Source organism: Carlito syrichta, unplaced genomic scaffold (genome assembly GCF_000164805.1).
Source record: "Carlito syrichta isolate Samal-C Ts95f unplaced genomic scaffold, Tarsius_syrichta-2.0.1 Scaffold313059, whole genome shotgun sequence".
Taxonomy (NCBI): Eukaryota; Metazoa; Chordata; class Mammalia; order Primates; family Tarsiidae; genus Carlito; species Carlito syrichta.
In genome coordinates this window covers 18,654-33,264 of record NW_007257155.1, presented here as the reverse complement: position 1 = coordinate 33,264, position 14,611 = coordinate 18,654, and the positions used below count along the sequence as shown (strand labels likewise).

Below are 14,611 nucleotides of genomic sequence, written 5' to 3'. Positions count from 1 at the left end.
ACTCCAACTCAAATAAATAAATAAATAAATAAATAAATAAATAAATAAATAAATAAAGATTCCCAGGTGATTCAAATGCTTGTTCAAGTTTGAGAAGCTCTGCACCTCGGTGTTTCTGAGGTTGTCCTCAGAACAGCAACCTGATGGTTGCTGGCTATAGCTGTGCCATGAGCTGTTTAGCTCAGTTATTAGGAACTTGGTGCAATGAGCTAGCTTCATACCAACCAGCTGACTTTGCACACAGAAAACTATCTGATGATCTTCAGTATGGTTATCCATCTTGCAAATGTATGTTCTTGCGTGCTAGGCATTTGTATTCTATTTCCCTAGGCTGATTCTTTAAGAATGATCGACACTGAATGATCCTGGAATCATCAAGGATGCTTGTTGAAAATACATATTATTCAAGTTCATTCCTAGTAAATCAGAACAGGTCCAAGCCTCTGTCTTTATAACAATCTTTTCAGATACATCACGCGATACTGAAGCGGGAGAACCACAGGTCTGGTGGTTTCCATGTGCCTTAAATCACCATCTGTTTGCTGATTAACTCCCAAATTTATATACTTACCCCTGACCCCTCCATCATGATCCAGACCTGATGGTTACAAGGAACCTACGTAAGGGATTCTGGATGGATCTGTGCAAAATTCACCCTGTATGGAAAAACAACTCGAAGTTTTTGTTCTATTGGCAACTGGTCAGTGATGTGCTCTTCAAATACAAAAGCTGGGGCATGTATTTTGCACCAGCTCCTGGAAACAGGCCAAGAAGCTCCAGAGTCAGTAGGTTAATAACTTCCATTGAATGAAATGGGCTTTCAGCACATTGATCAGATTCTTTTCTTTTATAGTCCTTCCTATGACTGGATGAGAAGAGTCACTCAGAGGAAAAAAGTGTCCAAGAAAGGAAAAGCCTGTCTGCTGTTTGACCATCTGGAGCCTATTGAATTGGCTGAGCACCTCACTTTTCTGGAGCATAAATCTTTTAGAAGGATCTCAGTAAGAAACTTGACATTTATTCTTCCAAGGATAACAAACACCATGCCAACTTTCCCAAGAGCTGCATTTTCATACTCTGAACTGCTGGCAGCTTCTCTCACTGTGCTCTGCTGGAAAAGTGCCCTTAATTCACAGGAACAATCCCTTTTAACCAAAGATAAATATTAGCCTGTCTTTATTTTACGGCCCAGGAGCTATATTTCTGTCGCTCTTTTCAATGTCTCCTTTCATAGGATTAAAGTATGATTTTTCTAAATACTCAGTGGAGATTTAACCATTCAAGGTTGATTTCACTCCATTGACTTCTCTCAAGTGAATGTTTTGCTAGACTTTTCATTTGTGGGGGGGGATATTTGTTTAGGTTGGTCTTTGTAGAAATGCCTATTTATGGGTATAAGTTGAAAAATAGGAATTGTGGGCTTTAAGGAGAATCTCAAAATCAGGTTGTTTCTTTTCCTGAATTAAACTTTTCTTGCCTACGCGTCTTGATAGGGCCTTGTGCCTTCTATTTCTTTTCTTCCTCCGGATTGTGGTCTCTTCTTAGCTGCCTACTCACTACCCTCCTGCTAAGATAACATTTCCACATGGGTTCACCATCAGCCAGTTGCTCTGCTTTGTCTCACAGAGCTCTGAGGAAGTCACTCCTCCTTTTCCAAGATGTCAGGGAATGAATTACATTATTGCTTGCAAAGAAGACCATCTTGGTTGGAAGCAAGAACTTCTGAAAGACTGCTTCTGTCACTAAGTAATCCCATTTGGAGAGAACCCTAGTGATTTCCTGCAGGCAGGCCATGGGAGGGAATCCCTGCTTTCTATGAAAGAAGGCTCATGTGTATTTGACGATGGCCATGCGAACTTTCTGGAAATGTGTCTCTTTTGCTAAAGAGCTGCCTTACTGCGATGGATATTTTTTTCTGATCTTTTTCTTGAAACAACTTTGCAGAATGATTCTAGTGTAAAATCATTATATTCATGTTCAGTCCTTCTTCTTTATTCTATGTCACTGTATGGGTAACCCGCCTGATCATTGGACTCACCACCATGCATTCATCTGCTGGTGATCCTGGTCCTTTAAGTCTTGGGTGTTAACAAACGCCCTAGGTGGATTTCATGATCCAATAGATTTGAGATTCACTAGACTATGACTTTGAGTCTTGGCCCCTCCTACCCCCACCAATACTGAGATGTGTAATAGTCTATGTCTGTGTGTGTGGTGGTGGGGGGGTTTGAAATGCAGCAAAATAACATGTTCAAGGCATATGTGTATTCAAACTTGTAGGATGCCATTTTAAGTATGAAACGAAAGAAATCGTGACGTTGTTATGAAACACTATCCTGCCTTTTCTATGCAACATTCTAGTTTCTGATTTTGCAAAGGCTCATGATAATTCAGAATCTCTGAATCTTCCATTACTAGTTCACGGATTACCAAAGCTATGTCATTCACGGCTGCTTGGAGGACAACCCGACCTTGGAGAGATCGATTGCTTTATTTAATGGAATTTCTAAGTGGGTCCAGTTGATGGTTCTTAGCAAACCCACACCCCAACAAAGGGCGGAAGTCATCACCAAGTTTATAAATGTTGCAAAGGTATGTCTGGTGATGAGAATAGGGTTCTTGGGTTCTGGATATTCATCCACTGAGGAAATTTGGTGTTCACAATTCAAGGGCATCAATTAAACTATTCACTGATGTCTAATGAACAAATTCTATTTCTCTCATGCGAGAAGACTGCTTTCAAAAAACCATGCTTAGAAGAACTTAATATAGCTTTCTGTGAAGTAATTGTATGTTTTTCTGATGGATTCTGTTTGAGCTACATTGATGTTATTTTTCCTTGTTTTTTTTTTTTTTTGTTTTGTTTTGTTTTTGAGTTGGAGTCTCACTCTGTCGCCCAGGTTGGAGTGCAGTGGCACACTCACCGCCACCCCAGCATCGACCTGCTGGGCTCTAGTGATCCTTTCGCCTCAGCCTTCCAGGTAGCTGGAACTTCAGGTGTGGGCTATCATGCCCAGCTAACTTTTAATTTATTGTAGAGAGAAGGTCTCACCAAGTTGTCTGGGCTGGTCTCGAACCCACAGGCTCAAGGCAATCCACTAGCCTCAGCCTTCAAAAGTGCTGGGAAGACAGGCTGAGTCACTGAGGCCAGGCTTTTTTTTTTTTTTTGAGTCAAAGTCTCACTCTGGCGCCCAGGCTGGAGTGCAGTGGCATGCTCACGGTCACCACAGCCTCAACCTGCTGGGCTCTGGCAACCCTTCTGCCTCAGCCTTCCAAGTAGCTGGAACTACCATGCCCAGCTAAGTTTTTGATTTTTTGTAGAGATGAGGTCTCGCCAAGTTGCCCAGGCTGGTCTTGAACCCCTGGGCTCAGGCAGTCCTCTCGCCTCAGCCTCCCAAAGTGCTGGGATTACAGGCTTGAGCCACTGTGCCCGGCCTTTCTTTGTTATTAAAATTGTGTATGAATTCATCTGTAATTTGGAAAGTTCACAATAACTTAAAGATCTTATACAATACTGATGTCAACACTTTTATTGCAGAAGCTCCTTCAGCTCAAAAACTTTAACACCCTGATGGCAGTGGTGGGAGGCCTGAGCCATAGTTCCATTTCACGCCTCAAAGAGACCCATTCTCATCTTTCTTCAGAAGTTACAAAGGTACGGCGGATCTGATTGATTCAAAAAAATCATTTTTTTAAGTTGTTTAGGTTTACTATCCTCCTAACAAACGCTGCTCAGAATGGGTATGTTTTCCTCTTAAACCAAGGGTAGGTTACACCTGGCGGAGAAAGTTAAAAGGGAATAGTCACACCAGCTGAGTCAACCTGAAAAACAGGTTAGAGATGGTGGTAAGTGTACCAGTAAGAGTACTGTGGGGCTGGATGTCGTGGCTTACACCTGTCATCCCAGTACTTTAGGAGGCCAAGGCGAGAAGATTGCTGGAGCAGGAGTTCGAGACCAGCCTGGGTAACATAGCGAGACCTTGTCTCTACAGAAAAAAAAAAAAAAAGCTGTGCATGGTGGCATGTGTCTGTGGTCCCAGTTACTAGGGAAGCTGAGGTGGACAGATTGCCTGAGCACAAGAGGTCAAGGCTGTGCAAGAGGTCAAGGCTGTGGTGAGCCATGATCGTGCCACTGCACTCCAGCCTGGGCAACAGAGTGAGACCCCAGCTCAGAAAAAAAAAAAAAGAAAGAAAAGAAAAGAATAATAAGAATGCTTTGACATACCACTAACATATTGTAGTTGTAAATATTCAACATACAGTTATTTGGTGCTTACTATGAGACTATGTGATGGCACTATGATAGACACAGAGAGTACAAAGTGAATAAAATAGAAATAATTCCTACCCTGCCTCCCGAAATAAAGTCACTGAATGTCTATTCTAGTTATAACACTGTATTTAGCACGTTGGAAGACACAAAGGAAGGGGAAGACATAGACCTTGTATAGAAATCCTCAAATTTAGAGCTGAGTTGTCAGGAATTTAAAAAAAAAGATCATTTCCCAAATCAAGTTTTTCTGCCATAGTTATTTTCAGACTACAGTAATAATTATTTTCCTTCTTGAGCAAACAGGAGCATTTCATCCTTATGGAAGGATTTTCTTGTAAAAGTATACTTTGCTGTGTCCACAAGGACACTTTCAGCTGTGAGTTTAAAAAGAAAAAGAGAGTCATATTTCTAAATGGATTAAACAATAAGGAAAGGTATCATTGAAAATACCTGGAAGCCCAGAGCTAGTACAGGCTCCAGGCAAAGTCTTACCTGAGTTCTGACTCAGTCACTCTGCCTTTCTTTAAGTATCAGGGGTTGGTTGGTTAGTTGGTTGGTTTCATCAGACTGGCTTCTCTCCTGATTGAGCTGTCTGCAGCTACAGGAAAATTCGGTTCTCTTGGTGATGAAAGTTGAAGTTAGGGACGACTTCTCACTTCAACCCTGTCCCCATCTGCCTAAAGACCTTCTGTTTAGACAGATTGAGCCATCTCAGTGCTCATGTCCACCCCTGGACCAATAGCAGGTGCTGGAGGAGTGCCACGTGCTGATTGGTTGAGCACTGACTTCCTGAACCAATCACAAGTCAGAGGGATGCCATTCCTCTGATGGTACATCACAGCTCCTTCTTGGTCCAGGGAATGGAAATGGCTCTGAGACCCACGAGGCTGCTTTGGAAGAGTAGACTCATCCGAATTGGGATGTATTGGGGGGTCTGTGGAGGAACCCACACTAGCCTGTCCCTACAAACAAGAGGAAGGAAGCGGTAGAAACATTGCTATCTAACTGTCGATGCTGTCTCATTCCAAGTATGATGGGATTCATTCTGTCAGTGTTTTCTTTTTGTTTTGGACTAAATTTCAAGTAAAAAGCCAACTTTAAATGTTGTGAAGAATAAGAATCCGATAGAGGTTTATAGAGGCTTGGAACCCACCACCAGTGTGTCTTTAAACATTATTTATTTGAACTCCTCTTTCTTATAGAAAAGGAAGCAGAGGCCAAAAAGAGTGAAGTGACTTGCTCGAGGTTACCCTTCTGGGTCCCCAGCCACAGCCATCTTATGCCTCAGGGCAACTTTCCTTACCCCTATTGTCCCAGGTTAACCTCAAGTAATATCTGGAATCGCAACTTTCCTGAACCAACTAAGAACTTTTACATTGTTATATGCTTGAATCTGTGCACTGTAGTATTTTCGTGAATTCCAAAATACTTATGTGTACATAATGCCATTTCACATCCCAGCATCCCTCCTGAGTCGACAGGTGCAGGCTGTTTCCATTTGATAGCAGGACAGAGAGCAGAAGCAGCTGCCTGACACCTAGCCAGTCTAGTACGTTTTTCTAGTTTCCTTTTTCTTGGTTAATGTTTCTCTGCCGTCATGCTGGTGCAAGTGAGACTTATCCCAACAATTGAGGAATTCTCTAGCCACACGCTGCAGGGCCTGCGAACAGAACGAAGGCTGTTTGGAAATTCCACTTTTAATATTACACAGCCATAAAGATGGACAAACATAGGAACTTCGCAGCAACTTGGATGGATTTATAGTCCATCATACTCAGTGATCTATCACAGAAACAAAGAACAAAGTATCACATGTTCTCACTCATAAGCTGACCCTGAACATTTACCATAATACTATATAATAAAGGAGTTGGCAGTAGCGGGATACTGCCAGGATTGGAGAGGGGTGTTTGGGGGAACACAACATCAATAAGCGTACCTGATCTGAAACCAGGCAAAGTGGGTACCAAAGGGAGGCCCAAACTTTACCTGTACGATGCCCACTTGTATACCTAATCCTGAATTGTACCCTACATCTTTAAAACAAAATATATTTTTAAAAAAGAGAAAATTCTGCTTTTGCATCTGTTCCCAGAACTGGAATGAAATGACAGAGCTGGTCTCCTCTAATGGCAATTACTGCAATTACCGCAAGGCCTTTGCCGACTGCGACGGCTTCAAAATCCCCATCCTTGGCGTGCACTTGAAAGACTTGATAGCCGTCCACGTCATTTTCCCAGACTGGATGGAGGAAAACAAAGTGAACATTGTGAAAATGCACCAGCTCTCCGTGACCCTGAGTGAACTGGTCTCCCTGCAGAATGCCTCTCACCACTTAGAGCCCAACATGGACTTGATCAACCTGCTTACGGTGAGTTCCGAGGGACCGCGTGTGTGTGCTTCCAGGGGCAGGGGGAGGTGTGTGCCACCATTCGTTGGGGGAGTCTTGGTTTCGGGGTCAGAAGAAAGGAACAAAACACAAAGTGTGAGGGAAAGGGAATCCCACACCCATAACCTAGGGGCAAAGACACTTCCCTTTGGCGGGAGGGCCACACTCTCTGTTTCTGGAATTCTTAGAACGAGGCCTTCAGGCTGTCCTTAGCTTCACTCTCCTTCATCACACTCATCCCCCTTGTCACCTCCCTCTGTGTGTCCTCGGATCATCAGCCTCTCTTTACCCTCACAGCACTGCTTTGAGCTGAAGCTTAGAGAAGTGCAGAGACCACCTCTGTGATCTCCGTGCCCACCTCCAACCTGTCCCAGTCACCAGGGGAGAGCTCCCAGTGGCCTTCAAGGTCCTGCAGGACTCCGTCAGCCCAGTCTCGTCTGTCCACACCTTCTCCAACACATGCCCGGCTTGGAGGAATACTGGCCTTCTTGGTCTTCTCACCAGGAGATACTGCAGCCGCTGCACGTTCTTGTGGCTAGATCCAGCCATGTAGCCAGTACAAATTCAAATGTCTCTGGGCTGGGCATGGTGGCTCATGCCTGTACTCTCAGCACTTTGGGAGGCCAAGGTGGGAGGATGACTTGAGCCCAGGGGTTCAAGACCAGCCTGGACAACATAGTGAGACTCCCATCTCTACAGATTTTTTTTTTAATTAGCAGGCATGATGGTGCACACCTGTAGTCTCAGTTATTCAGGAGGCTGAGATGGGAGGACTGCTTGAGTCTGGGAGTTTGAGACTGCAGTGAGCTTTGGGTGTACCACTGCACTCCAGCCTGGACAATAGAGCAAGACCCTGCCTCTAAGAAAGAAGAAGAAGAAGAAAAAAAAACAAACTTTGAAAGCCTCTACCTTTCTGGAACATTCTTTTCTCTCCAAAGCAGTAATGTCTCTGCCACGTGTTGCCTTTGCACTATTTTCCTTGACCATGAGAGGTGTCATTTTGCCTTAGATTCTTGCTGTTTACCGACCTCACTCATCATACACCTGGTACTGCTCACAGCACTTGGCACATTTAGGAGCTCAGCAGATAATCTGAATGCTGTTAAGAGTGATGTGGCTTATAATACAAGAAATTCACAGCACCCAGAAGTGGTATGCAATTGGTGTGCAATCCCAGCACTTTGGGAGGCCCAGCACTTTGGGAGGTTGAGGTGGGAGGATCACTTGAGGCCAGGAGGAGTTTGAGACCAGCATGGGCAGCATAATGAGACCCTGTTTCTAAAAAAAAAATTCTGGCTGGTCACAGTGGCTCATGCCTGTAATCCCAGCACTTTGGGAGGCTGAGATGGGAGGATTGTTTGACCCCAGGAGTTTGAGACCAGACTGGGCAACATAACAAGACCTCATCCCTACCAAAAAAAATTTTGCTGTATGTGGTGTGTGCCTGTAGTCCCAGTTACACAGGAGACTGAGGTCAGAGGATTGCCTGAGCCCAGGAGGTTGAGGCTGTGGTGTACCATGATCATGCCATTGTACCCCAGCCTGGGAGACAGAAAGAGACCCTGACTCAAAAAAAAAAGAAAGAAAAAGAAATTCACCTCTCACTGCTATTTTTTGTGTGTGTGCATGTGTGTGTGCATGTGTTTAGCTGGTTTCCAGATCCTAGAACTTTTGGGCACCACAGGTGTGCACAGGAGAACATTTCTCATTGGCAGGAGAAGCATAACCAGATTCTCTCACCCTTGCTTAAACAAGGAGGGGTGCAGCTCCTTTGTTTGGGTGGATGACCCTGAAGCATACTGAATTGACTGTCTTTTTTTGTTGTTTTTTATGACCGTGGAAAATGGAACCACAAACTCCTCTCAAGCCCTGAGAGCCGGAATCCCCTGGGACCGCTGCCTTGGAATGTGAGCGTGGTTTCTAGGCCTTCTTGCAAACTGTTCCTAGAGCATGTAATTGCTTACCAAAAAATAGACTTCTGCGTGCAGGCATGAATGCTAGCTGCACCCTTAGAATAAGGCAGAAATGACTGACATACAGATATACGGATCTCTTAGGGTTGAGTTTATGCAACAAAGAGGAAACACACAGGCATTCTCTACTGGGGGGAGAAGCACCCAACCTACAATCATGCAGGCACCTGCATTTACTAAACATTTGCTATGTAAATCTGTTTCCATGACTGACTGACCAGAGCTGCAGTGAGACTGCAGACCCTCAGATGATGCCTGCGGACCTGTCTTCATGTGGGTCTCACGTAGGTTCCAAGTGTTCGTGTCCAGGCTGACCACGATGTCACGCATAACTTCATGAAGCAGGTGTCAACCCTGGGGCAAGTTCTTGTCCAGATAACAGATAATAATGGAGTAGGGAAATTAATTTTCAGTTGTAAATGCAGCAAGCAACCGTATGACAGACAGATATTTACAGAAGAAATATTGAAAGCTCTGTGATAACATTTTAGGGGCACAAATGAAAAATCTGAACACTAGAAATAAAAACTCAGAAAAAATTTCTTTTTCTGGGAAGAAGAGAAAAAAGAAAAAGGAGGCCAGAGTGTCCCCAGCTTCTCAAATTAAAGGAACATTTAGAAGCCACCACGCATAGTATTTAGTAACTACAGTGTTGTGTAGCATGGTGTATTGGCAAAATCCTAGATGGAGGATCTTGCTTGCAGCCCTGTCTCTGCTGTTGCTTAATCAGTCTCCTTGCTAACTAGCCTTGACTTTGGTTTTTTTATTTTTTATTTTTTGAGTTGAGGTCTTACTTTGTTGCCCAGGTAGGTGTGCAATGGCACAATCACAGCTCACCATAGCTTCATTCTGGGCTCAGGTGATCCTTCTGCCTCAGCCTCCTGAGTAACTGGGACTACAGTTGTGCGCTACCACACCTGGCTAGTTTTTTAATTTTTTATAGAGATGAAGTCTTGCTATGTTGCAGGCTGATCTCGAATGCCTAGGCTCCAGTAATCCTCCCACCTCGGCCTCCCCAAGTGCTGGGATGATAGCCATGAGCCACCGTGCCTAGCCTTGGCTTTTTATGAGTCACATACATGTTTGGATTAGAGCCGTGTGAGTAACCACAGCTGCCTGAGTGCTTCTGAGGGTTCCATAAGCCAGCACTGGGAGGGATGGTGTGTGTTGCCCCAGGCTCTAAGTCAAGGTTTTGCCCGAAGTCATTGCTTTTGTCTAAACATGGCTCAGGTGAAGTAACCAAAATGTGACTGAGAGCCCTGGAGGACAGAAAAAGAGAACTCTCAAGTTCATCAACAATTATGAAGGGCCTACTTTGTGCAGTAGGAGGTATAGTAATGCTTGAACTTTCTATATTAGTTGATTACAGATTTCACAGCAACTTTCACATACATGTCCTCGGTAGATTCTCACAAATACTCTGTGATGCGGCCTAGGCAGGGCAGTGAGTGTCACATCGCCCCTGTTCCTTCCTTTTTTTTTTTTTGAGTTGGAGTCTCACTCTGTCACCCAGGCTGGAGTGCAGTGGCCGCTCCCGGCCACCGCAGCCTCGCCTACTGGGCTCCGGCGATCCTTCTGCCTCAGACTTCCGAGTAGCCGGAATTACAGGCGCACGCTACCACGCCCGGCTGATTTTTGATTTATGGTAGAGATGAGGTCTTGCCAAGTTGCCCAGGCGGGTCTCGAACGCAAGGGCTCAGGCAATCCACTCACCTCAGCCTCCCAAAGGCATGGGATTACAGGCTGAGCCACCGAGCCCGGCTGTTCCTTCCTTTTTTCACAAAAGAAGCAACAAGAGGCTTGCAAACTTCAGCTCCCCAACCATTGGGGGTAAGGGGCGGGGTTCTCTCTCTCAGATGGTTTGTCCTGAACGAACATTTGCTCGCTGATGGGAACAAATTGCTAATTTACTTTATTTCACATCTCTAAAAATTAATCAGAACCTCTCTCCCTCTTCATGGTTGTGGAGTGAAAGGAGTCATTGAGAGACAAAATCTAAGGGGCGGGGAATATGTCATTTTCATCATTGTATCCTTGGCCCCTTGAAAAAGTCACCCACAATGTGAAGAAGGATTGTTCCTCCTTTCTGGGAAGACTGGAGAAGACATTTCCCCTAAGATTCCAATTCACGCAGCCAGGAGCTATTTTTATTTTTTTTGTTTTTTTGAGTTGGAGTCTCACTCCGTCGCCCAGGCTGGAGTGCATTGGTCCACTCACGACCACCCCAGTGTCGACCTGCTGGGCTCTGGCGATCCTTCTGCCTCAGCCTTCCAAATACCTGGAACTACAGGTGCGTACTACCATGCCCGGCTAATTTTTTTTTTTTTGGTTGATTATAGAGATGAGGTCTCGCCGAGTTACCTGGCCTGGTCTCGAACCCTCAGGGTCTCAAAGTGCTGGGATGACAGGCTGAGCCACCGAGCCCGGCCAACCAGCTGATGCTTCTGTTTCGGGATATACGAAACAGTCTGAATCTTTTCATGGTATTTTTAGCCCCATCAGCTACTTTTACCATTCTGAGTTCATGCAAATAATTGGAAAGCCCCTGTATTTTTACAGTCTCATTTTTTAAAAAAAGAAGAAGAGTTTCAAAAATGGTGAGTGGGGGAGTTGGGTGCCCAAGTGTGTTTTATTTTGCAATAAACGGTCAAGCCAATGTTGACCCCTCAACCTGGAGACTAAATCTGCAGCCGTCTCTGCTGAAGGGGTCAGCCGGTGAATGCAGCAACCCCAAAACAGTAGATCGAACGTGTCAGAAACAACCAGGCTCAAGATGGTTTAGACAGAAGCAAACATTCGTGAAATCCCATTGACAAGCTGCCGTCATTATTATTATTTGAGTCAGGGTCTTACTTTTTCTCCCAGGCTGAAGTTCAGTGGCGTGATCACCACTCACCACAGCCTCGACCTTCTGGGATCTTCCTCCCACCTCAGCCTCCCAAGTAGCTGGGACCTCAGATGCATGCTATCACACTGGCTTATTTTTTGACTTTTTTGTAGAGACAAAATCTAGGCCATTTTAAACTCCTGGCCTCAAGTGATCCTCCAACCTCGGTCTCCCAAGATGTTGGGATTACAGGCGTGAGCCTCCGTGCCCGGTCCGACTTTTTCTCTTTATTTTGTCACCTTCAGAGGGTGAGGCTGCAAGCTGACTGGGCAGGGAGGCAGAGGTAGAAGTGGTAGATGTGCCACCTGCTCTCATGGGGCTTGGAGCCCAGAAAGGTTGTCAGTTGTGGAATTTACACAGTGATGGGCACCTACCTATGCCAGACGTCCTTTCTTTGGGCCCATGTGGAATCATAAAATGTTTTTGTTGTTAGTTGCCAGTGTTCAAAAATTGGGAGAATTCATATAAAACTCTAAATTTCTGGCTGCTCTGAACAAATCAGAAGATCTGGTCCCTCGAGACCCAGTGTCAGGCTGATTGCAGGGACTGTCAGCCGAGCAGTGGTGATCCCCCTTAGTCGCAGACCACACCGCTCCCTATTGCTTCCCTAACCAAAATACTGGTGTCAGATCCCACTTACCATCACAAATTTTTGTTATCTCAGAGCTAGGAGGGAGGGCAGGTCCCTATGTTGAGTGCATCTGTAAAGACTCTTTTTCCTTGCCCGGCATGATGGCTCATGCCTGTAATCCCAGCCCTTTGGGAGGCGGAGACGAGAGGACTGCTTGAGCCCACAGGTTCGAGACCAGCCTGGGCAACTTGGTGAGAGCTTGTCACTACAATACATCAAAAAATTAGCTGGGCATGGTGGTGCGTGCCTGGAGTTCCAGCTACTTGGAAGGTTGAGGTGGAAGGATTGCCTGAGCTGAGCAAGTTGAGACTGCAGTGGCCACAAGTATGCCACTGTAATCCAGTCTGGGTGACAGAGGGAGACTCCATCTCAAAACAAACAAACAAACAAACAAACAAAAAGACTCTTTTTTCCATAATTTGAAAGATGGTTGTACCTTAGGAAGAAAGTGGCAACAACCACCTTCAATCTGCCAAGGAGGGTGCTAAATCTGATACACTATAAAGAAATCTCCAATTAAATGGCAGATGATTTAGCATCTTGACTACTTTGGAAGTCATATTTTTTCAGGCTTATACAGAAAAACTTTACTTTTCTAGTATTATATATGGGGATACCTTATATTATAATAAGGCTAACATTAAATTCATTTAAAAAACCTAAAACTAAAACTAAAATCAAACAAAAGACTCTGTTTTTCAAATGAGACACGGTGGTGCCAGCGTCTTTATCAAAACGTTCCTTTTCTGCATTTGCTCTTTATAACAGGCTGGCTTCTAAAGGTACTAGTCTGGCATGTGGATGGTTCCTTTTCTATAAAAAGGCAGATCCCAGTCGGGCTCGGTGGCTCAGCCTGTAATCCTGTGCTTTGGGAGGCTGAGGTGAGTGGATTACCTGAGCCCGCGGGTTTGAGACCCGTCTGGGCAACTTGGCAAGACCTCATCTCTATAATAATTCAAAAAATTAGTCGGGCGTGTTAGCATGCGCCTGTAATTCCGGCTACTCGGAAGGCTGAGGCGGAAGGATCGTCGAAGCCTAGCAGGGTGAGGCTGCGGTGGCCGGGAGCAGCCACTGCACTCCAGTCTGGGCGACAGAGTGAGACTCCAATTCAAAAAAAAAAAAAGGCAGACCCCTGGAGGCAGGATCCATGGCTGCAAGGGAGGGTGGGTGCAATGTTGGTTCTTTGTGAGCAGAAATTCCATGATCTGAAATGACACCAGAGCGTAATTGTACACCCGATGTACAACAACATCCATTTTATTCTGCTTAGAAAAGACACTTCAGGTGACGAAAGTGCAGGTAGAACAACATTGGCCTGATGTGTGAAATCCTTAGCTTCAATGCTGTCTTCAGTAGCGGCTAGAACTGTGACTAGAATGAGCCCTCCGCATAGTGTATGATTGGCCAATATTTGCTGAGTGAATGAATGATTGGAAAATGAAATTTTATGATGCCTGCTTTTTTAAGGAAGTGGAGCAAAAAGTGAAACCCTTGGGAAGCATCCTTTTCCTTTGAGTTTTCTCTTGCTTTCTCCTGCCTTCTCTCCCCACTCCCTCCACACCTAAACCCACGAAGCATGTGTCTGTAGACAAAATATGTTGGAGGAAAATGTTTCATGCCTAAGTGGTCAAAGAAAGGAACCAGCACTTGGCCGCCTTCATGGCTGAGAGAGAGGTGTGATTCAGCGAGCGTCCCAGCTTTGGAGGATGTGGGTGGGAATAGTCTTATTTTCAGCCTCATGACAATGTTTCAGGTGAGTGGGAACAAGCGTTTGAAGGCTTTCAAGTTTTGTCTGCGTGCTCCACTCTTGGTCTTAGCTGTAGTCCTTGCCTGCACCGGACTTCCTCTCCCTCTTTGTTCACCCAACTCCTCCCCGTTAAGTCCCAGTTCACAAGTTCCTCCACAAATCCATCCTGATCATAATAATACAAGGAGGGGACCCCAAAAAGCGGAATTATCTTTTTGAAGGGTGGACCCCTTGTAGTACTGGCTTCTCCTACTAGATTAGTGTTCTAGGAACCCATTGGCATCAGTGGGCCAACTAGCATTGTGAGAGGCTGTGTTTGGCTTCAGCAGATTTTCTTTTTTCTTTTTGGAGATTCCTTCAACGCATTTGCCCATTTCATGATGAGTGTTTTCTTTCTTTCTTTTTTTTTTTTTTTGAGTTGGAGTTTCACTCTGTCACCCAGACTGGAGTACAGTGGCCACTTCCGGCCACCGCAGCCTCGACCTGCTGGGCTCCGTTGATCCTTCCGCCTCAGCTTTCCAAGTAGCTGGAACTACTTCCATTTTATTCTGCTTAGAAAAGACACTTCAGGTGACGAAAGTGCAGGTAGAACAACATTGGCCTGATGTGTGAAATCCTTAGCGTGCGTTACCACACCTGGCTAATTTTTTGATTTTTATTGTAGAGATGAGGTCTCGCCAAGTTGCCCAGGTGGGTCTCGAACCCACGGGC

The 14,611-nt window shown here is 45.1% G+C and overlaps 1 protein-coding gene across 1 annotated transcript in view; it reads left to right on the top strand.

Moving 5' to 3' along the window:
* The window catches only part of LOC103272652 (ras guanyl-releasing protein 3-like), a 79,739-nt gene that overhangs the window by 54,544 nt on the left and 10,584 nt on the right, over positions 1 to 14,611 (top strand). The window contains 4 exon segments of the mRNA XM_021718611.1: positions 854 to 1,001; positions 2,419 to 2,592; positions 3,539 to 3,655; positions 6,369 to 6,644. Of these exon segments, the coding sequence (XP_021574286.1) occupies positions 854 to 1,001; positions 2,419 to 2,592; positions 3,539 to 3,655; positions 6,369 to 6,644 (715 nt within the window).